Consider the following 23,571-nt stretch of genomic DNA (forward strand, 5'->3'; position numbering starts at 1 on the left):
GGTGGGTCATGTTTCGGAGGACGCATGTCTCGAGCTTCGCCTCTCCCAATCCCGTTGGGGAGGTATACGATGAGACAAGATCATAATTAAAATTGGGAGAAAAAGGAGGTAAAATTCAACAAAAAAAGAACACTGAGCCAATCACGGCGCAACTGGAGAACACTACGAACCCCTACGCCCCGTATTTTCTGCTGGCTGCCCCACCACCACAGAAAGCACTGAGCTAGGCTGAAACACCATTTTGGAGCTGCTATACTCAAGAAAGCAAAAAAGAGACCATGTTTGTATGCAGCTTTATTAACTTGATTTCTTGAAAAAAAAGAGAAGTTTTTACAGTGTTTGCAAACTGATATGTGTCACGTATTAATTCCAAAATTACATGCAAAACAGGTAGGGTGTTCAAAACATTACAGGTCACCACTGGCTATTTCGATGTTTCCCATTCATTTTTGTTTTTGCATCTTTAACTTTCGATTTTGAACAGAAGCTTCAAACAGTTGAAAATACAATATTTTTGGTTATTGAAAAGATACACTACATGACCAAAAGTATGTGGAAACCTGCTCGTCGAACATCTCATTACAAAATCATGTGCATTAATATAGAGTTGGTCCCCCCCTTTGCTGCTATAACAGCCTCCACTCTCCTGGGAAGGCTTTCCACTAGATGTTGGAACATTGCTGCAGGGACTTGTTTCCATTCAGCCAAAAGTGCATTAGTGAGGTTGGGCACTGATGTTGGGCGATTAGGCCTGGCTCCACAGTCAGCTTTCCAATTCATCCCAAAGGTGTTTGATGGGGTTGAGGTCAGGGCTCTGTGCAGGCCAGTCAAGTTCTTCTACACCGATCTCAACAAACCATTTCTGTATGTACATCCCTTTGTGCACAGGGACATTGTCATGCTAAAATAGTAAAGGGCCTTCCCCAAACTGTTGCCACAAAGTTGGAAGCACAGAATCATCTAGAATGTCATTGTATGCTGTAGCATAAGATTTCCCTTCACTGGAAATAAGAGGCCTAGCCTGAACCATGAAAAACAGCCCCAGACCATTATTTTTCCTCCACCAAACTTTAAAGTCGGCACTATACATTGGGGCAGGTAGCGTTCTCCTGGCATCCACCAAACCCAGATGAGTCTGTCGGACTACCAGATGCTGAAGAATGATTCATCATGCCAAAGAACTCATTTCCACTGCTCTAGAGTCCAATGGTGGCTTTACACCCCTAAAGCTGACGTTTGGCATTTGGAACACGGTAGTGAGTGTTGCAACCGAGGACAAGCAATGTTTCATCTCTTCAGCACTCAGTGGTCCAGTTCTGTGAACATGTGGCCTACCACTTCGCGGCTGAGCCATTGTTGCTCCTAGATGTTTCCACTTCACAATAACAGCACTTACAGTTTACAGGGGCAGCACTAGCAGGACAGAAATGAGACAAACTGATTTGTTGGTAAGGTAGAATCCTATGACGGTGCCACATTGAAAGTCACTGAGCTCTTCAGTAAGGCCATTCTACTGCCAATGTTTGTCTATGGAGATTGCATGGCTGTGTGTTCGATTTTATACACCCGTCTGCAACGGGTGTGGCTGAAATAGCCGAATCTACTCATTTGAAGGGGTCCACATACTTTTACATATATATTGTATTTCACAGCAGTTTAGATGGTACAATGATTCTCAACACTCTGCATTGTTTTGTCAAACGGAAATTAGGTTAACTTAACATTTTAGCAACCAAGACAATTGTGGAGCGACTTATGCGTATTGCACATTTTTATATTTAAGTAATTTAGCAGACGCTCTTATTCAGAGCAATTAGCGTTAAGTGCCTTGCTCAAGGGCATCTGGGATGTGAACCAGCGACCTTTCAGTTACTGGTCCAACGCATTTAACCGCTAGGCTACCTGTCAACTCTTATTAAAACAATGATTAGCTTAAAGCTTCATTTTTTTAACACAGATGTGTATTGAGTGATAGTGCTGTGAAATCAAAACAACTTAACCCAATTTGCCGTCCTGCACTCACAGCAGATTAACTCACTAACACTGAGCAGCAACAGGCCATCAACGGCACCTCCACACGGTCCAAACCCATATTCAAGGGTTACAACGGCAAAAAGACCAAGGCCAGGAGTCTGACCAGCCTCTGCCCCAATAAATCCCAACGAGAGGCAATGAAATGGAAGGAGGAAACACCGTTGATATGGCCAGATGCTGGTACCCACCAAGCCCAACCAGAGGAAACGCTACCTGGCCTCACAGCAAGGGGTGATAGACTGCTTGGGGCTGTTCAAGGGACACTTGGAGAGCAGTGGTGCCATTACACACCACCACATCTAGGTGGGGCTGTTATCAAACTAATAATTCTGGTTCTGTGCAGCACTTTCTCTATAGATGGCATAGCTGTCTCAATCAGAGTTGGTGTAATTGCACTAAAATTGAAGCTCTACTCATCTAGGAACATCCCTAATTGATAACCAAAACAAAATCCTGATACTGACAAGATTATGTTGTGAATTGATGTATTGCATTGAGTACACAATCATTTTTTTATAACTTCTCAAATCTGCTATAAAACATCAGAGCTTAAAAGCAATACCATTTGACTTCAATAAGGCACTTATCTCAAGACAGTTCAAGTTCTCTAGATGTGCATCCTTGTAGGACCTTGAGGGAAGATAGCCGTGTATTGCTATTAGGCTTGAGTTGAAGAGCATCAAATAAATACATAAAACAATACATATGGAAGCAACCAGAAGGTGATAGGCAAAGATAATGAACTGTTGAGGGACAGTTCACAAGATGTTGGTAAAAACAATATTTCACTATTAGGAAAATGCTAAAAATGTATAACAGAACAATAATGACACATTGGATAATCTCTTGCTACTCATTACCAACTAATATCAACTTCATCAATTTTCAATGATCTCTGTGGGGAGAAAAAAAACACTTTTACACAATTTGAAAGAAAACTGGTTTTCTGCTCCATGACCATACTTACAGTAAATGACAATGTGTATGTTTAGGCAAGACTAAGATGGGGTTTGGTGTTACACTATATAGGCTAGGATATTCTGCTTGTGGTAAGTAATGTTGTGCAACCAATACCCCATAATACCCTGTGATTTGGAGATTTTAAAGCCCAGTAATTTGACAACTCCCTGTGTGTCTACAAATGTGAATACTTACAAAAGCCACATGGAAACTCCACTATTGCCTTAAAATCTTATAATGTAGGGTCATTGTTCATTGAGCCTCACTGCAATGGTTAGGCCTAAACACAATGTTTTCACAGTGATGGTCCGGACTACACTTCCCTAACAATCCTTCACTTCCAAATCTGGTTTACAAGTTCCTCCACGGTGATAGTATACACTATCACCGGTCTCAGTCCACAGTTCAACACTCTGCATTAAACGGAATCCAACTTTGACATACCAGAGAAATATATTTACTAGCTACTAATGGATAAACCCTTTGGTAGATGGCAGCCTCACACAGATGTCCCTGCTATTTGTTTCATACTCCAGATCAGATTCCTCCCTCCTCTTGAGACTAGTACTCAAACGTGGGCTACAATGCTTTCCAATCTAAACTAATAGATGACTGTCTGTAACCTGGGTCCATTGGTGATGTCAGCCTGGTGGATGGTTGGCCCCCATATGGCCCAGGGAATTTTCCCCCAGGCCGTGCCCAGTCTTCCCCTAACCTACTGGGGTAGCCTACTCCGGTCAGCAGCCTCCAGCTCCACCCGCGACATGAATCTCCTGGCAAGCCGGCGACTGTCGTAGCTCAACTCGGTTGTGTAGATGGTGCGAGCGTGCTTGGGGAAGACGATGGTGGTGCTCTGGAAGCGCTGGGCCCGTTGGCGAGGCTGGAAGTCCAGCTGGGTCTTGTAGTGTCTCCAGGTGCTGTGAGGGACAGCCAGGACCATCTGGCTGCAGTTCTCCAGACCCAGGCCTCTGGGCTGCATGGCCATGTCATGGATAAAGTGACGCTCTGAGTCATAGTGGACAGACGATGTGTATCTAGGAATGACAACATTTGGGCAAGTGTCAATTCACTGCATGTTCAGCTAGATATAGTTTTAGAAATGGCAACGTTTGATCTGTGGTCCACTACATTTGTTTAATGGTATTTACACATAGTGGACAGCACACAGTGGAGTGCTAAGACAATTTCAAAAATCACACTCATAGCCTACATGCAGTAACTCAAAACAGCATACCGTATTTCCTTGGTCAGTAGTGGATCAAGTTCTATGCCCTCCCCGTAGGACAAGGTGTGCAGCTGAGGAACAGATCCAATCGATAAAATGGGGACCTGCAAGAATAGTCAGTACTAACATAAGGAGCAAACAATTGGTAGACGTCGTGAACATGATTGGCTTGGACTATTGACCCAATTTACTACTGACATGACCCAGATTCACTATGGGCCATGCAGGGAAACGCATCAAGAGGCTATATACTTCGGAAACAATGCTTTAACTTAGCCTTACAATTTCATAACAGGATGTTCGCAGTTAATGTAACACGTGCGACAGCCTACGTACCAAGGATGACCCTCTGCTCTCGTCTTCAGACACCGGGCTTATGGCACCTTTATCTCTGCAGTCAGGCAACAGCCAGTGGCTCGGACTGGGGCTGGGGGGTAGTCCGGAGTCCGGGCTGTCAAGTCCCCGCTCGGCTTTGCAGCTCATGTCCAATGGGTCGTTGTCACATACATTCAGCAAGTTTAGTCTGCCCACCATTGCTTTACAAAAAAGTCCTTAAAAACAAGATAAACGAGCCGCTCCCAAACAAGATTTTAGCCTACTGCGCGATGAGTTTGCAGAACTGTAGTTAAACTTTATTTCCAACTCATAGGTGTCCTTCATTGAATGTAATCGATCCTCCACGTCGGATAACTTCCCAAAGACCAATCAACTCTGCCGACGGCAATTGGCTTGCATCAACCTCGATTGCTTGGCAATAGGCTACGGTTTACGACTGTCGCGCGTCTAAACAAAATATCCTACTATTTTACAGCATGCTATTTAAATCCTTCATAAGTCAACGAACATTTCTAAAATTCATTCTGTTTTGCCCTTCGAAATAAAGAGAATCAACATAAATCGTTGTGGCTTTGAAGTTGACAAAATAGTGAACCCAAGCTACGTGTCACAGGCACTGACGTAAAAAAAAAGAACACAGGAGAAGGCACAGCGCATTGTCCAGTCTATCTGTCTTCAAATGTCTATATCGGTCTTAAAATGTCTCTCCCTTCAAAGGGTTTCATTGTTTTTGCAGTGAACTAGAGGAAAGGAAACGCCTTTTAAAACGCCCGCTCACGGCTGATTGGAGAGGAAACATGAAAGGCAACAAAACATGGGAACTCTCGTTCTGGCCTCCCCCTTGAAAAAAATACCCTTGTCGAAGTTTAACCTCAACTGGGCCTATTCATTAGGCCGATTCTGTTGCAAGACGTTTCTTTTAACGTGATCGACATGAATTTGTCCAATAGAAACTCTTGTTTTTCTTTGGACAAATGATTACACCCCTGGACTAGGATAGAGATAGGCGTGTGAAACATAAAAAATAAATTTAAAAAAACATGATAGCAAACTATTTATTTTATATAATTAGGCAAGTCAGTTAAGAAAAAAATCGTATTTACAATGACTGCCTACACCGGCTAAACACGAACGACGCTGGGCCAATTGTGCGCCACCCCATGGGCCTCCCAATCACAGCTGGTTGTGATACAGCTTGGTTTCGAACCAGGGTGTCTGTAGTGACTCCTCTAGTACTAAGATGTAGTTTTTTTACACCCCCGGGAGCCCTCGTATTAGTGTTTTTCACCACTACCATACAAAGTAACATGTTTTTCTTCTTATGAACTGAAGGCAGGAATGTGTACATCAAAAGCATAATAGCATGAATAGATTATACATACATTTATCAATTTGCAGGACTATTGGGAGGGGATAATAAGGCTTTCCAAGGATGAAATCCAACACCAATCGTTCATGTCCCAGCTACAATGATTTACAATAGATACTTGACCATACACACATTATTCAAACCTCATCCTTATTCTCGTGCTACACCACCAAATTATAAATTTTCCTGTATATATGAACCGATTCAAAAGACCACTGATCCAGAGTGTTTGCTATTACATGCAATAACTACTTTATCTGAAGCAGGTAACAGTAGAAATAATTAGATCAATGACAGTATTTAAAGGAACTGTGTTCCTTATATTATATTATTGTTCTCCACTGGCATCACTGTGCTAACTTCTCAGTGTAATTCCCTGTCTAACAGAGGAACTCATATGTTCACTGTTGAACAAGGATATATTACACACAATGATATAGTTTTCTATTTATGATATATTGTCTAAACCTTTTTGTTTTCTGTTATTCCAGGACCCTGTGTTTGACAGGCCTAGATTACCTGTCAATCATAATTCAAATTTGCCAGAAGATACCAACCCTAAAAAAGAACATAGAAGGGATTGAGGATTGTCCCGCCAGCCTGTCTTCAAATTTCGCTACCTTCAAAGGGTTTCATTGTTTTGCAGTGAAATAGAGGAAAGGAAACACCCCTCACAGCTGATTGGATAGGAAACATGAAAGGCAACAAAACTAAACATGGGAACTCCCCTTCACCTCCCCCTGGAAAAAAAATACCCCTGTAAAAGTTTAACCTCAACTGGGCCTATTCATTAGGCCGATTCCGTTGCAAAATGTTTCTTAAACGGGAGCAAACTGAACAAAACGGGGAGGGATCTACCTGAATTTGTCCAAAATAAACTATTGTTTTTGTTTGGACTAATGAATACACCTCTGGACTAGGCTAGAGAGAGATGTGGGTTTACACTGAGCTGCACTGAGGTCGGAACACAATCATGGTTTCATTAAGACACCGTGGAGCCGGCACAAGATATGGGTAGGAAAACATACCTCAATGCAGGGATGGGATATGCCACTGTACTCCAAATTGTACCTTTAGTTGCACTGATCCATCGAAAAGATTGAAATGCAAATAGTTTTCCCAGAAAAAGTAAATTTTTGTCCTCATGCTAGATACAGTAGCCAGTGCAGTCACTTGAACAACAAAGGAGCTAATTGGCTGGTACTGCCATTCCAAAATAGCTGAGGTGTACAGTGGCATATCCCATCCCTGCATTGAGGTACGTTTTCCAACCCATATCTTGCGCCAGCTCCACGGTGGCTTGATGTAACCATGATTGCATTCCAACCCCAGTGCAGCACAGTGTAAACAAGCATAACGGTAGGGTCATATCTTCTGGTAAATTTTCATTATGATTGACAGGTAATCTAGGACTGTCAGTGTCAAACACAGGGGCCTTGAATAACAGAAAAGAAAAGAGGTTTAGACAATATAATTTTGTACAATATATCCACAACATTGAACACGAGTTCCTCGTTATAACGTACTGACAGAGACTGTCTCCTGTCTAATTGAGGAGACATGACATCCCAAGATCCTCTCGGTCCCAGACCTGGGGCCTTAAGAACCTGGAGACAGCAATGCATGGTGAGATGCGGTCCATCCACCCAGAGACTGTTCCCGTTGTGAAGGGAAACTAGAAACATACACAAACTCCTAACTAACTGCATCCTCCACTTGAACAGGGAACTAAGAGAAACACAATAAAATACAACAGACTGGAGAGGTGGAGAACAATGACATTATGAAAACACTAGGAGAACATTCTGAAAACATTAGGAGAACATTCTGAAAATGTTAGCTTCAAACACATTGAAGTTCCTTGTTCTCAGTCTGGGACTGGGAGGATAGGTGCCAAAGCGGCAACAAATTGCTCCTAAAGCCATTTTTAATTAGTAGCTCTTGATTCTGTCTTAAGTGCAAACACATTTTGCTAAAATGCATAGTGTGTGTATGATATAGTCTACATTTAACGACATTTACAAAGCTTGGTTATTTAGTGTCATAAAAAGAGAAGCAGAAAAGAAATACAGAAGTAAATGAGTCATAAGTGCGAACAGCTCTGCAGCTGAGGACATGTCTTCATAATCTGACAGTTTACTTTGAAATCATGAGGTTCATATTAATGCTCCTAACAAAAATGAAACAATCATGTCTTTACTCTGCCTGCAATTCTCTGTTATGATTAAACAGAGCAGGAACAAGTATTCAAGATTAATTACTGGAATAATTTGTGTGTGGTATGGTGATGTGTGTGAGTGCAAGTGTGTGTGTCCACTCAGAGTCTCTTCTTGATGAGCTTCTCCAGTTTGCGTATGCGCGAGTTCTCCTGCTCGGGGGTGGGGGTGCTGAAGGAGAGAGAGGGGCCTCCATCGGTCCCTGAGGGTGGAGTGGGTAACCTCTGTCTGAAGAGCTCCAACATGCTGCTCTGCTCACTGCGCTTCAACCCCTACACACACACACACACACCAGAACATCAGTTATTGCAAGAGGAAACAAGACAACAGAGGAAGTAGGAGATAACCGTTGAAAACAGGTGATATCATTGAGACAAAACAAGTGAACCCAATCAAAGTGGCCCTTACCTTCATATCCAGAGTTTTCTGGAAGGTCTCTGGGTTCCCGTCAGCAAGGAGCTTGATGTAGTTATCCACAAACACCACAGAGGGTTCATGGGGGGCCATGACCACCTGTAGAGGGGGGAGGGGTAGAGACATCAGTGTTGCTCATACATTCACATCTCAATATTGAAGTGCAGCGTGTTTTTTTTTAGATCCCCCGTTCACAAGAGCCTTGATGGGACGACCAACTCCCAGCAGACTCATAAACTGATTCATAAACTGTGTGTATGCATGTGCGTGATAAGTGTGTGTGTGTGTGGCCTGTAAGAACAAACAGGCCCCAGAGTTAGTCCACTATCAGACCAGACAGTGTGTGCAAGTAGTTAAAGCTTCAAAGAAAGCCCCAACATTACACTCACATCCAAAATTGCATTATATTCCCCACATAGTGCACTACTTTTGACAAGAGCCCTATGGGCTTAGCATTGAGACTGATTGAAGTTGCTTGCTACAGAGCCGGCAGAAAACATGGTTATAACAGGTCCCACTGAATAAAAATAAATAAATAAATCGTAACCCTTCAAAAGCTCATTTTCTCCACCCAAAACATTTGTCCCTCACCCACACACCAATATCCAAGCCCTCCCGCCCTCTCTCTGTGCCTAAGGGGTGTGGGCAAAAATACATAAGAGAGCGAAACCAGAGAGAGACACAGAGAGGAGCGACAGGACATGGAACGCTGTGGATTGTCTGGAATTTTTGAGGTTCCTTCCCCTCTGGTCAGAGTGATTTATTAAGCAACTGTCCTGGAGGGAGGCCCAGGGAAAGCCTGGAGGGACTGTGTTGTAGTTAGCTCGTAAAAACTAGAGAAAGAAAAGGGAGGGGAGAAGGGGAGAGTGAGAGGAAAAAAACATCCACGCTAAAAGGAGGTGGGTGGAGGGGTGTTGAAGCCTTTCCACTCCCTCCCCAGAAGAAAGCTCTGGTGGTGGGGAAGAGGGCTGGGGTGGGTGGATAGAGGGCTGGAGAGCATGGAAAAAAACACATCTCACAGGCCAACGAGGGCTAACTGAGCTAGAGACAGAAACAACCTACAGACAGACTAACCAGAACCGGTCTACACATTATACTCAAGACAGCCTAACCCACTTTACTACATAGTCATCATCACCATAACTTTTACTTTGTTCTAGGGTTGTCCCAGACAACAACAAAAAACCTCGATTGACTAAGAGTCATCTGCTCTTTGGACCGATTGGTAGACATATTAAGATGTGTATTTTTCCATATAATGACACATCCTATGTGTTTTAATCAAATCAAATATATTCACTGAGATTGACTGATGCTTTAAGCACACTCTTTGATTAAATTAATTAAGACACAAATGACTAGAGGGAGTCCGACCAGCAACTGATTTGACTGTGCCGGGCTGGGCTCAGACTTGCTGCGCTGTGTATTATTATTATGTTTTAAAGATAGCGAGTGACTAAAACAAGCACCCATTGTCTCACTCTCCTCTCTGCTGCAATAACCACCACACAACATCAACAGTGTTCATCACACTGCCCGTGTTGCTGAAGCTGCAACATAATTACAGCCATTTCTAACTGAAAAGTTATTTTACTGAAATCCTTAATTTTATTAGGAAAAACATTCCCTATTCCCTCCACCCTTGCTCTCTTTACGTGACACATCGTATGCACGTGACCAAAGCCCCATTCACACTGGACTAGTATTAGTAGAGAATGTTGGTTATGTAATTATTACTCCAGAATGTCCGTTATTACAGAGAACTATTCTGACGGAATTCGTTTTTTCCAAACTGCCCCCTGTAATTGTTTTTACTTTTAAAAAATGACATTTTCAGTTATGATGGAAGCCTGGAGGTTTTCATTCTAGGCGTGACGATAGCGTATTACAACATGTTCAGGTGATGGGCCCACAGTGATGACTCTTATTTCATCTTTATTTAACCAGGTAGGCTAGTTGAGAACAAGTTCTCATTTACAACTGCGACCTGACCAATGAGCTGAGATAAGGAGCCAGTGGGTTTGGCAACAAATATGTAGCGAGGGCCAGCCAGCGAGGGCCAGCCAACGAGAGCATACAGGTTGCAGTGGTGGGTAGTATATGGGACTATGGTGCCAAAACGGATGACACTGTGATGGACTACATCGAATTTGCTGAGTAGAGTGTTGGAGGCTATTTTGTAAATGACGTCGCCAAAGTTAAGGATCGGTAGGATAGTCAGTTTTACTAGGGTATGTTTGGCAGCATGAGTGAAGGAGGCTTTGTTGCAAAATAGGAAGACAATTCTAGATTTAATTTTGGATTGGAGATGCTTAATGTGAACCTTATACCACCCACCACTGCGACCTGTGTGCTCTAGTCGGCTGGCCCTTGCCACATATATGTCGCCAGACCCACTGGCTCCAGGTCATCTATAAGTCTATGCTAGGTAAAGCTCCGCCTTATCTCAGTTCACTGGTCACGATAACAACACCCACCCGTAGCACACGTTCCAGCAGGTATATCTCACTGATCACCCCCAAAGCCAACACCTCATTTAGCCGCTTTTCCTTCGAGTTCTCTGCTGCCAGTAACTGGAACGAATTGCAAAAATCACTGAAGTTGAAGACTATTTCCCTCACCAACTTTAAATATCAACTGAGCAGCTAACCGATCGCTGCAGCTGTACATAGTCCATCTGTAAATAGCCCACCCAACGACCTCATCCCCATATTGTTATTTTTTTGTTGTTGTTGCTCTTTTGCACCCCAGTATCTCTACTTGCACATCATCATCTGCACATTATCACTCCAGTGTTGATGCTAAATTGTAATTATTTTGCCACTATGGCCTATTTATTGCCTTACCTCCCTACTCTTCTACATTCGCACACACTGTACATAGATTTTTCTATTTTTCTTTTCTATTGTGTTATTGATTGTATGTTTGTTTATGTGTAACTGTGTTGTTTTTGTCACACTGCTTTGCAATTGTAAATGAGAACTTGTTCTCAACTGGTCTCCCTGGTTAAATAAAGGTGAAATTAAAAAAAGGTTGAAGAGAACAACTCTACAAACCTTGTATGACTGTTCAAGGCCTTCCACACATTCCCCTTCGTCTGCCGCCCATTAGTGTATGTAAACATATTCAAGGCCTTCCTCTATGGACTAACAGCCGTGTGTGTTTCACATGTGGAATCATCCATACACATCCCGGGTGACGACACTGAGGAGAGGCCACTTACCAGTTGTGAATGTCTAAGGTTGTTGCAAAGCACTATGGGCGAGCGGGTGGACATCTTGAAGCGTTGTCTGTAACGGCTGATAGATGCAATGTGTGAAGCAAGACATGTAATTCAGGGCAAATTATTGCTTTGTGGATTGGCATGTTTATCGTACAAGCAGGAAAGAAGGGCCACATATACTGAATATCTGGTAACTAGAAGTTGATTTGTATAAAATAATCTGATATATAATCTTGACAAGAAACACAGAAAGGGAGAAGAGGCTTTGCTTGTAACTTCAGTAGTCCTATTGGTTGTGCTCAGAATAGATTAGGCTCTGATGGCTGTGGCTGATGTAGCATGATTAGAGCAGGTCCCAGGCTGACCAATAAAACAGATCAGCCTGACCATTAGAGCAGGTCCCAGGCTGACCAATAAAACAGATCAGCCTGACCATTAGAGCAGGTCCAAGGCTGACCATTAAAACAGATCAGCCTGACCATTAGAGCAGGTCCAAGGCTGACCATTAAAACAGATCAGCCTGACCATTAGAGCAGGTCCAAGGCTGACCATTAAAACAGCCCATTAGACAGACATTGAGGCTGCATTCCTTTAAGGCAGACAGTTAAGTGTGTGTGTGTGTGTGTGTGTGTGACAAGGGGGTGAGGGAAATTTCCTCTGGGATCGGGTCACAAGCCTTGGGGGCAGATGTAACTGGACTAGGGCAGGGTGAGGGGATAGTCTCTAGGGCAGGGTGGGGTTTGTCTGAGAAGACCGGTGTGTGCCATTGTCTTTCTGCATGCTATTGGCTAACCCTGGGGCAAGGTCAACCAATCAGACTGTATTTACTCTGTAGAAGAGACAAGCCATGGATACATGCGTCTGATGCGTGTGAGCATTCCCAAAAGTGTGTGTGTGTGTGTGTGTGTGTTTGCTTGCGTGAGTATACGCGGATGCCTGCATTCCCTAACCATTCACACCTCTCTTGGCTTCAGCTGATCGACACGCTGTGTGTGTGCGTGCGTGCACGTCCGCATATGTGTTTTAAAGCCTACCTTCCTCTCCTGTCTCTCTCATTAAAACCCAGGGGTACAGCTCAGTTCCTATTCCTCAGCTACCTAATGTGAGGTGGCCTTCTACTGGGAACTTCGGCATAAAACTCTTTCCTTAGTCGGGTTAAAAAGAAAGAATTAGCCTGTAAACATGCAGTTATTCAATGAAAATAAAACTTAAATCGTTAATCTGGTCAAGTCAGACAATGTTCATACTTGGCTCAGTGGTCAAACTGCACAAAACTTAGACAATAGCCTGTATTTAGTCTTATTATTTAATGCCAGAACACAGGAATGAACAGTGGCTATAGTCATGTTTAACCAAGCCAGTGTATTTGAAGGGTAGAGGTTAATGGTTAGGATTAACCTTGAAGCGTGGGTTAAGGTTAGGCTTAGATAGAAGTGGCTGTAGTGAAACGTTGTTGCGTGGTTGCACAGAAACGTTGTAGCATGGTTGAAGAGAGACATTGTTGCGTGGTAGTGTTAAGCACCTATCAGTGTCTAAAACGTGTACATATACACGCAGCAGTGTTCTAGAACATTTGACCACTGGCTTTCATACTTTTCGAATTCTCAGTGCGGCTTATGCAACTTCTCCAACGGTCAACACATTCAAATAATAGAGGAGCTGCGTTGGTTGGGAATTTTGGGGAGGTTCGAGCTGTGCGTCTCGCGCAGCTGGTGGTCTTAGAGCCGTGAATCTGTCACAATGGGACGCCGGACTAACGCGTCTCGGCGTCTGTAGAATCTGAATTATGCTTTAGTGTCACAGGGCTCACCTTGAGGATCATCTCAGCGCGGGTCATCCCCTTCACGACTATCTTGGTGTAGCTGGCTGGGGCCTTGCGGACCACCTGAGAGCCTATAGAGGGCAGATCCAACAACACTGTCTTCAGGGAGTGGGTGTCCAGGAGGAGCTGAAGAACAAAGCAGAAGAAGAAACAATGTTACCAATAAAACTAGCTGAATTATCAGCTACAGGTAGCAAACAAACAATTGTCAAAAAGTTATCATTACGGAGACCATAAGCATAATTCTACTTAAGTAAAGGCTAATGAGATAAAAGGGTAAGTATGTTTACCTGTTCAGCCCCCACCATGCTGATAGTCTTACACCTGAACAAGTGGTTGATGAATTTAGGAATGAAAGAGCTGAGGGGGAAAAAAAGACAAGATAGAATCTTGTCAATGGGAGTACCAAGTCTTCCTCACACACATTGACGAACAGTGAAGAGGGAAGTAACTCACTTGGTGAACTTGATGCAGAACTGGGTGAAGTATTTTCGTGTGGAGGCCAGGTTATCTCTGATGATGGGGACGTTCTGTTTGATGTGCATGATGACTGACGTCACATAGGGACTCTGGTCACCTACATGCTCTACGCTCTGCCATGGCATCTAGAGGGAAGGAGACCAAGAGGGACAGTGAGGGAATGGTTGAAAGTGAAAATAAAATGACAGTGTAAGGAGGAGAGGAATGCAGTGGGTGTCCCACCTTGCTCATGGCAGTGAGAGCAGGGTCACAGGCAGCGTCCAGGTCCTGAACAAGCAACTGGATACTGTTGGAGATCACACTGACAGACACAGAAAGAGACAGAGTTGACCGTCATGGGACTTCACATCCAATTATTCCACTTTATCTCAAACTATTGTTAATTTTGAGTTGACAGAAGTTGCTCCTAGGATTTGGTACGTACTTGCTGAAGGTGTCCATCTCTCCAGTCAGGTTGATTCTCTCCACCAGGTTCTTATCCACCTTCTCCTTCAGCTTCTCCTCCAACTGACACAGACACAGAATAGTTTAACATTAAGTCTAGGCCCGTTTGAGTGTGTTTGTGTGTGTGTGTTCTAACCTGCTGTGTTGTGGCCAGACAGTACTCTGCAGTACTGAGAATGCTACAGATGAGGCACAGCTCCTCTACAGTGAACTTAGCAGCCTCCGAACCCTCCTTCTCCTGCAGTAGACTCTTGATGGTCAGTCCTCCACTGTTACTGCTAGTCCTGAGAGACAGAGAGAGAGTGTGTGTGAGAGAGAGATTGAGAAAGAGTCAATAGTTCTCTCGTGAATTAGGGACAGAAGTCTGCTCACATGAGCTCTAAAGGGAAAACTCTGGGACCTAGTGTGAATTGACAAGCAGAAACTCCTGTCTCTAGTTACAGGTTATAATTCAAAGCAAGTTTTGTATAATTGAGACAGCCAGAGACATACACACAGACAGAGGGGCATGGTTACCATGGCAACATGGCTAAACCTCCTCCCTCTCATTAATAAACGCCACAGCCGAGATTTCTGGGAAAACCAACACAGCTCCAACCCCCAAAGGGCCCCCTTTAAAACTCCACAAACCAATACACACACACACACCACACAAGAGGTCTGTGTGTGTGCATGTCTATCAACCACAGTGAATAATAGGTCTTATAATGTGGCCAGCGAGCCAAAGATGTTTTCGCTCATGAAGTATTAGTCCTCACCGCGATGTAAACATCTCCAGCACCACATGACATGCAAACCCAGACGATCAAACACAGTGACGACTAAACACATGAACTATCAAACAAACCCCGGAGAATGACGGATCACTCTTCTGAATGAACAAACTTTGTCAGATTCCTTCATCAAAAGGGATTTGAAGCAAATGATAGCATATATAATCTTTCAGAATTTTAATCTTGCTTTGACAGAAGCATTTGTCCCAGTCCAGCTCCTAGCAGGCCACAGTTTATACTGGTTGTCATAGTTCAACTTGTTAGAATATTTTCCCTAGCAAAGCCAGAAACCATCCAGAAAATGGTTTGAATGAAAACCAGAGTACACGGTGGTCTTCCAGAACCCGTACTGGGAAGTACTGCAACCTGCCATCCTGGTTCTAGGACCCAATACAGTATGTGAGCAGCCTGACTAAAAAGCACATAAAAAAATATTACTAGACCTACATCACACAAATAAATCTGATCATCATTAGGCTAGGCTGTAGTAAATTACTTGGGTAGGTTTCCAGACAGTATCTTCCAGGCATACTCTCTGAGGTACTTCTGGAAGATGGTGGTGAAGGCGATCATAGGTTCCCCTGTGCTGAGCTGAGAGCACTGCACCATGCACTTCTTATAGTAGACGAACAGGTCAGCACAGCTGGGCAGCACCGCTCCACCGTCCTCCGTGCCCGCCTTGGGGGGGCCCTGTGCCCGGAAGTCTGACACGAAACGGTCAATCATCTCCCCCAGGTTCCTGACAACAATAACAATAACACACACAGTTCAGTGGTGAGCCTCAGATACCAGCACACACACGCAGGTTGACATTTATTGCCATGAATCTTGCCCTGGAGGCAGAACTGAGCGATTTACACTAGATGGGCCAGCTGAAAATTCAAAATTGGCTTCATCATAAATATTCATAAAAACTCAAATTAGCATTTTGGTCTAAATGTAAGGTTTAGCATTAGGGTTAGCAGTGTAGTTAGAGATATGTTTAAAATCAGATTTTATGGCTTTGTGGCTGTGCCAGCAAGTGACCACTCTGCAGAGCTGCCTCCAGAGCAAGACTCATGACAAACGCCAACCTGCCACACACAGTTCAGTGATGATAAAATGGAAGAGACAGACAGACAGGGTAGGAGATTCTCCCTCTATTGCGGCTGTCTTCACTGTACTTTGATATCAATGTCTAAACGGCTGTTATGGTCTATTACTTTACCCCACTGTTACTGTAAAATGAAGCCAAGGACAAAAAACGAAATCTACTTTGTATGAACAATCAGGTCACTATTCTCTCTCCTGTTGTATTCCATTGAGACATGCTGCTTTGGAAACGCCTAATGTAGAATCGTCTGGCCATGTCTGTTGTGAAAGGAAGCCATAGCCAGATAATGTAAGTCCCAGACTGACAAACACTAAATGCTCCAGAGATCCAATACTAGGGTTTGCCGCGAGACGAACAAGCCTCAGATAAGTGCCTCGTTTCTGGGGAGACCACACATCTGAGGGGGAGGGTGGAAGGAGGTGAGGGAGAGGAAAGAGTGTGAGAGAGAAATAGAGAGTGAGAGAGAAAAAAAAGGAGTAGAGAGAGGGAGGAAGAGAAGGAGAAGAACGATCAGCTGCAGCACCACTTTTCAATCCCTCTTTCTTAGCGTCTGTGGTCATGTAGCTCATAGGAACCATTTCAGCCCCAGCAGAGAGAAACCGAAAGAAACAGAAACAAGAGGGAACGACAGGGTTGATGAGGGAGAAAGGAAAAGTTCTGGGCACACAAATCTGTGCTAGATCTCTACATCACTCACACACTACATCACACACAACTCACTTGTCCTGAGACTCGATGTAGACATAGAGGTGAGACTCGAAGCACTTGGAAATAATGCCATGGAAGGGGTTGTCAGGAGCCTTGTGCTTCTTGGGCTGGGGAGCGGAAAATGGTCAACAATGTAGGATGTAATTACTACTCATGATTTCTCACTAGGGGATGAGTATTTTCTTTCCAAAGTCATCCCGTAAAAGGTCCTATCGAGATCCTTCTAGAGATATTCCCATAATGAGTCACCATGACACAGGAAATAACCTCAGTAGGTCAGCCTATACCTATCAAGGTCGATGTTCAGACAGGGTCATCTCAAACATGTCTTACCCTATCCAGATCCTCCTCCATCTCTGACCCATCCTCTCCAATCTCGTCCTCCAGGAAAGGGTTGGTGGACTCCAGTGGTGTCTCCGGCTTCTTCACCTGAAAACAACACTAGTGTCAGCAATGATGGCCCAAAGATAATGAGAGTGTGTGTGTGTGTGTGTGTGTGTGTGTGTCTAACCCCGGGCCTGTCGGTGAGGGTGCACCCAGAGAAGCGCTTGGCGAGCAGCCCCTCGAAGTTGGTGGTCCTCTGAATGGCAAACAGAAGCAACTTGACCTCGATCTCTTTGGCCCGCGTCCGCATCACTTTGGCCAGCTCTGTCCTGGATGACACACAGACACATAGGGTTGTCAACACATCACATTGCAGCATGAATGATTGTGATAGCAGGTCAGTGCTCATGTAGGCTAACAAAGACTAAATCAACTGTATACTGAATAGTGTTCGGATGATAGTGATCACAGTGAGGCTCTAGCTGTCAACAGTTTCCAGTACAGGGGGTGTGTGTGTGTACCTGGTGATGTGGCAGAACTCCACAGCGATACGTTCAGTCATACACCACTCTTCAGGGAACATGCGTCCGTACTTCTCCTCATAGTCCACCAGCTGACGCTTAATCCAGGCGTAACGGCGGTCAATCTTATCCAACCAAGCTACCTGAGTCAGGTCAGTGGACAAACACACTTTCAGGTGGAGGATCCACAGACGCACTGTCACAACACCAGCATTATTTAAGATCAGTCAATGTACATCTCAATTATGATTCACATGATCTACAAAGGAAGAAATACTAGTTGGTGTTTGGACCACAAACTAAAATATATAGTGTGTGTCCATTATCCCCATTTGTACCTACCGAAGATCCCTCGTGTAATGGACCCAAAATGGCCGCCTTAGTTTAAAGCGTTTTAACTACTTCGCAGATGTGAAACAGACCATCATAATATCAGTAAAAATATATAAAATACCCCGTTTAAGGTTTTAAAAATAGGTTATATTTTACTTTAATTCCATGACGTACATTAAGGCATTGTTGGCAGAATCAATGGATGCAGTTCAATATAATTCACCAATACATTTCTTGGTACTCCAAAAAATATTGCTATCAGGTTGTAAATCACAGCTGGCCTGGTACATTGTTTGCTGCCTCCACCCATTTGGGACGTACCGTTTCAGTTTCAATAACTAAATATTTAGAACATAAACGGAGGACTGAACTAAGGCTGGGAATGTCAATACAATCAAACTAGCCAGGGAAATGATCACAAGTCAGTCATAACGTGGCTAAAAGGCTAACGCACGTGTCAAATACAAGGCCCACGGAACGAATAGGACACACAAGCGAGTATAACAGTTGAGTCATCTACTTTATGAAATTACAGCCTGATTCGCTGGCATCAGTGAATTCAGCAACATTTGAGAAGTAGCCTACGCTGGCTACTCAACTACAGTACAATACATTTTGAGTGCACCATATAGCAATGCTGCATTCAACAGCAGCGGTGATCCATGCAGTGCAAAACATTTTTAAATATTAAATACTTTTTGATTAGGGTCGCACCATATTATGCACATCTGCAAATACAGCAGAAAAAGCTGGACAAATATTTATATTATCGTTTGTTTTAATGTTAAAATGCTATATACAGCATCCTGTGTACATAATTGGACATTATAAAGGGACATATTTTTTTCAAATAAAATAATTGCCTATTTGGTTTGCAGTTTCACACTTTTTGTGTGAAAACAAATAGTCTGGCACACAAATACATTGTGCTTTTTAAATATGGCTTGTGCGCTGATGGAGTTTGACACCACTGGGCTAGCATATCTATGTAGCTAGCTAAAAACAGAGGCTAACGTTAGCTAGCTGGCTGCAGGGAGGATGTCATGTCATTGGATAAGAGGGTGAGTGATTTACTTTTTCCTTCATATCGTTTTTCGGTGGCTACAGCTAAAGATACAGGTGTCATTTGGTTAGTTAGCAAGAAATGTGAATCACTTTGCTAGCTAGCTATGCTGAACTTGAACTACTTATCCACAGTTAGCATATCTCTTAGTTGTCAATCAAATGTATTTGGCATCGATCTAATGGGCAGGCAGGCAAGTTCACATTTATTTGTCAAAACTCAGTTAGGACAAGCATGCATTGGCAGACAAGCTGCAGAACGACGAGCAGGGTACTATTCACCATCGTTTATCAGTGCAATTTTGATGGCCAACAAGCTACAACGTTTGAGAGGATTTACCTAATGTTCCCTTGTTTAGCTCATCTCGCTCTGTCTAGCATTTGTTTTTGGGTCTTGTTGTTGTTGATGTGCATAGGCAACTGAGGTAGAGAGAGCCTATCTTTTCGTGGTTGTTTGATGAATAGGACTGTGAAGTTGCCAGATGTAAGAGGACTCCCAAGTGGTAATTTACACATTCGTAGAAATCCATTGAAGTGTATTTAGTGGCGAAGGCATTCTAATGATCTAAAGCCGCGCTGTTGCTACTGCCTGTAAACACACAGACCAGTTCAATGTATATGATGTGTGGCAAATAGCTTATTTGCATATAGGCCTACTGTAGCTCTGATTGGCTATGGCGCACCGGTCTGCATAGACTCCGGTCCTGGACAGGGGCCGATGTTTTTATTAGATTTTATTTACTGCAGTGTCTATTAATTGTTCAAACGCACAGCCGCTTTGCCACTCTATACTGATATAGAAATTTCACAAATGCCTTACTATACATAACTCCCAAACATTCTATGAATTTATGAAAACGACCATATTCAAATTCTTGCTTGTCAGAATCATATCATATTCCTGGGAGTGTATATGAACAGATTTGAATAATATTTCATTTTGCTAAAATGCTGTCAGTTCCACTTTAATGCTTAGTAGTACAATAAACTGAAACTTACATCCTGATTCTCCTGGAAGAGCACCATGTACTCAGAGAGGTGCTGTCTGATGAACTTCTTGATGATCTCCTGTTTGATGCGGGGGTCCAAGACGTTGGCCACAAGACAGGCATCCCTCAGAACATTACTGGGTCCCCCTGCTCTCTGGGGATATAGAGGACACAAAATACCTTGGGTAAACACATACATTATCTATTAAATGTAGTCACACATACAATTTTTAATGACGCACATATATCACACAAGGCATTCACCTTTGACCCCTGAGCGGGGAAGGCCTCTTCAAAGTCTGCCAGGATCTGAGTCCCCAGCTCGCTTTGGGCCACTTTTACCCTGTGGATGACACAAACAGTGGAGAAACATTGAGAAAACACTGCCATCATGAAAGCTGGAGCGGTGTGTAGAGCTGGTGTAACTGTAGATATTTTAAACATGAAACAGTTTCCAAAATGGTAGCTAGGTTGGGTGTGACCCACTGGTAAGTTGTGACTGACTGGTTTCAGGCCAGTGGTTTTCTTTACTCATTGGGAGAGACAAATTCCAGAAGAGTTTATTGGGTTACACAGTACAGCACATAGTTCCATGGTGGGAACCAGAACATCTGGCCTAATGTGAAGAGTGAATCTGGTGGGGCATTCAGAGTCCAATCTTAGAGCAACAAGAAGAACCTTCCAGAGTAAACAAGATGGATGCCATGCCACAGGGTGGGCAGTGCCCTGCAGATGCCCCTGACAATCAGTCAGACCAATGCTCCAGCTGTCCCTCTGTCTGGTCATCCCACCAAATGTTTGTCAATTTCTTCTGAAGACTCAGTATTTTCCATTTACCCTTTTCCAGATAACAAAACAGTGGTGGTAAGAGAGTGTGTGGGTGGCTTTGATGGACACTGGACACACAACTCTGGATAAACATAAGTTTGTGGAAGAAAAAAACAAACATTCAACGACACCTCCCCCCCACACACACACACTTCCTTACTCTCCTAAATTCATGTTTTTATCATCCACTCCAAGGCAAACAGAGCAGATAGCATAGCTAGCTCCCCCAGCCAGAGGGACATAGGGACTAGCTGGGTTGAAGGCTGAACACAGACCTTACTCTGTAGTGATGGTATGGGGTTTGGACTAGTGCTTAACACACCCCAGAACTGTTCCTGTGGAGGGGAAAGAAGAGAGAGGACAAAGGTCTACTCTTTCAATCACACACACAAGAGCAGATACACAAAGAAACACTCTCGCTCTCTCAATCACACTTTTCCTCTCTGGCACGCACACACAAGGACACTCTCTCAAACACACCCAGCCAGTGGAAAGCACAGCCCAAGCCCTCAGTGGAAAATGTCTGCATAAAGGAGTTCCTATTCAGTGCATCTCCTTCCTGTGTATTTCAGCAGCCTGCAGCCTCCTCTCCTCAGTAAATATAAAACAGGGTCTGATTCTGATGAGCACAACAGAATTCCTCTGAGCTCAACAGGCCTGGCCTGGGCTGGCTGGCTGTCAGTTCAGAAAGGGAATGTGTTGCCCGTGTGTGTGCATGTGCAGGGGTGTGTGCGTACATGCGTGTGCGTGTATGGTTACCTCTCTGAGAGCTGTCTGATTTGAGGGATTCCCATGTATTTGTGGAAGTGCTCCAGGACGTTGACTACACCTTGTAGCAGGTTAGCCACCTCTCCATACTGCCTCTTCCTCGTCATTGCCCTGGGACACACACAGATCACTGACAGTTCTAGCTTGGAGTTCTGGCTAGTGGATACACATACGAGCAGCCACTTCAACGTGTAGTCAATGGTATATGTGCCAAACTAAGACAGACCCAGCACCTTGCCTTGAGGCAGTAACAGTGCACAATGGTTTCCAATGATCTTTAGTATTCCTTTTTATGTGCCAACTCCTAACTTGAGATGCACAGAGCTACATTTTCACAAATCTTCCATTGACATCAATGCATGTATTACAAGAAAAAGTCTGAGTCGCCCACAAGTATTTAACTTAGGATTCATCCCTGTGTAACTTCTAGATCGGTGATTTCAAACTATGGGTCGCAGCCCACCGTTGGCCCTCCCCTCCACGCCCATAGGTGGCACTGTGAGTACCCACTCTAGAGAGTCCACGCCCCCGGCCAGCATGTGCAGGTGGTTGAGGGTGGTGATGGAGGTGGTCAGGTGACGCTTAGCATGGTCCAGCTGTTTGATGTCCCGCGTTATCTCCTTGACCTAAGAGATCGAGAGAGGGAGGGTTGGGTGGGGGAGAGGAGGGGAAAGCGGTAGAAGAGAGTGAGGAGCAGAGAGTGGAGGGGGCGAGGAGCAGCGAGAGAGTGGAGGGGGCGAGGAGCAGCGAGAGAGGGGGGGGGCGAGGAGCAGCGAGAGAGGGGGGGGCGAGGAGCATCGAGAGAGGGGGGGGCGAGGAGCAGCGAGAGAGGGGGGGGCGAGGAGCAGCGAGAGAGGGGGGGGCGAGGAGCAGCGAGAGAGGGGGGGGCGAGGAGCAGCGAGAGAGGGGGGGCGAGGAGCAGCGAGAGAGGGGGGGCGAGGAGCAGCGAGAGAGGGGGGGCGAGGAGCAGCGAGAAAGGGGGGGGGCGAGGAGCAGCGAGAAAGGGGGGGGCGAGGAGCAGCGAGAAAGGGGGGGGCGAGGAGCAGCGAGAGAGGGGGGGCGAGGAGCAGCGAGAGAGGGGGGGGCGAGGAGCAGCGAGAGAGGGGGGGCGAGGAGCAGCGAGAGAGGGGGGGGCGAGGAGCAGCGAGAGAGGGGGAGGCGAGGAGCAGCGAGAGAGGGGGAGGCGAGGAGCAGCGAGAGAGGGGGAGGCGAGGAGCAGCGAGAGAGGGGGAGGCGAGGAGCAGCGAGAGAGGGGGAGGCGAGGAGCAGCGAGAGAGGGGGAGGCGAGGAGCAGCGAGAGAGGGGGAGGCGAGGAGCAGCGAGAGAGGGGGAGGCGAGGAGCAGCGAGAGAGGGGGGGGCGAGGAGGAGCAGCGAGAGAGGGGGGGCGAGGAGCAGCGAGAGAGGGGGGGGCGAGGAGCAGCGAGAGAGGGGGGGGCGAGGAGCAGCGAGAGGGGGGGCGAGGAGCAGCGAGAGGGGGGGGGCGAGGAGCATCGAGAGAGGGGGGGGCGAGGAGCAGCGAGAGAGGGGGGGCGAGGAGCAGCGAGAGAGGGGGGGCGAGGAGCAGCGAGAAAGGGGGGGGCGAGGAGCAGCGAGAAAGGGGGGGCGAGGAGCAGCGAGAAAGGGGGGGCGAGGAGCAGCGAGAAAGGGG

The 23,571-nt window shown here is 45.1% G+C and overlaps 2 protein-coding genes across 2 annotated transcripts in view; both read right to left on the reverse strand.

Moving 5' to 3' along the window:
• Positions 1 to 281: 281 nt before the first annotated feature.
• On the reverse strand, positions 282 to 5,597 carry LOC110507700 (refilin-B). The gene is made up of 3 exons (XM_021587855.3): positions 4,556 to 5,597; positions 4,229 to 4,323; positions 282 to 4,028 (listed from the first exon to the last, which is right to left on the reverse strand). The coding sequence occupies exons 1-3, from the start codon at positions 4,751 to 4,753 to the stop codon at positions 3,710 to 3,712; spliced, it is 612 nt and encodes a 203-aa protein (XP_021443530.1). The 5' UTR covers positions 4,754 to 5,597; the 3' UTR covers positions 282 to 3,709.
• Positions 5,595 to 23,571, reverse strand: part of LOC110507696 (vacuolar protein sorting-associated protein 53 homolog) — a 36,223-nt gene continuing 18,246 nt past the window's right edge. The window contains exons 6-22 of the mRNA XM_021587847.3: positions 22,433 to 22,548; positions 21,914 to 22,033; positions 20,591 to 20,669; positions 20,337 to 20,480; positions 17,943 to 18,085; positions 17,609 to 17,750; positions 17,431 to 17,526; positions 17,110 to 17,204; positions 15,793 to 16,035; positions 14,660 to 14,807; positions 14,504 to 14,586; positions 14,302 to 14,380; positions 14,056 to 14,204; positions 13,890 to 13,959; positions 13,588 to 13,725; positions 8,549 to 8,653; positions 5,595 to 8,412 (exon numbers count right to left, since the gene is read on the reverse strand). Of these exons, the coding sequence (XP_021443522.1) occupies positions 8,242 to 8,412; positions 8,549 to 8,653; positions 13,588 to 13,725; positions 13,890 to 13,959; positions 14,056 to 14,204; positions 14,302 to 14,380; positions 14,504 to 14,586; positions 14,660 to 14,807; positions 15,793 to 16,035; positions 17,110 to 17,204; positions 17,431 to 17,526; positions 17,609 to 17,750; positions 17,943 to 18,085; positions 20,337 to 20,480; positions 20,591 to 20,669; positions 21,914 to 22,033; positions 22,433 to 22,548 (2,121 nt within the window). The 3' untranslated portion in view covers positions 5,595 to 8,241. The remainder of the gene's footprint in view (positions 8,413 to 8,548; positions 8,654 to 13,587; positions 13,726 to 13,889; positions 13,960 to 14,055; positions 14,205 to 14,301; positions 14,381 to 14,503; positions 14,587 to 14,659; positions 14,808 to 15,792; positions 16,036 to 17,109; positions 17,205 to 17,430; positions 17,527 to 17,608; positions 17,751 to 17,942; positions 18,086 to 20,336; positions 20,481 to 20,590; positions 20,670 to 21,913; positions 22,034 to 22,432; positions 22,549 to 23,571) is intronic.

The sequence above is a fragment of the Oncorhynchus mykiss genome, chromosome 27 (assembly GCF_057628025.1).
Source record: "Oncorhynchus mykiss isolate SJ-2025 chromosome 27, ASM5762802v1, whole genome shotgun sequence".
Classification (NCBI taxonomy): Eukaryota; Metazoa; Chordata; class Actinopteri; order Salmoniformes; family Salmonidae; genus Oncorhynchus; species Oncorhynchus mykiss.

What these genes read in the sequence shown, in the direction of transcription:
- LOC110507700 (XM_021587855.3), bottom strand. Translation starts at nt 4,753, where the DNA reads ATGGTGGGCAGACTAAACTTGCTGAATGTATGTGACAACGACCCATTG. An exon ending in AGAGCAGAGGGTCATCCTTG is followed by an intron (nt 4,324 to 4,555) that starts GTACGTAGGCTG and finishes CTATTCTTGCAG; the next exon opens with GTCCCCATTTTATCGATTGG. An exon ending in CTACTGACCAAGGAAATACG is followed by an intron (nt 4,029 to 4,228) that starts GTATGCTGTTTT and finishes TGTCATTCCTAG; the next exon opens with ATACACATCGTCTGTCCACT.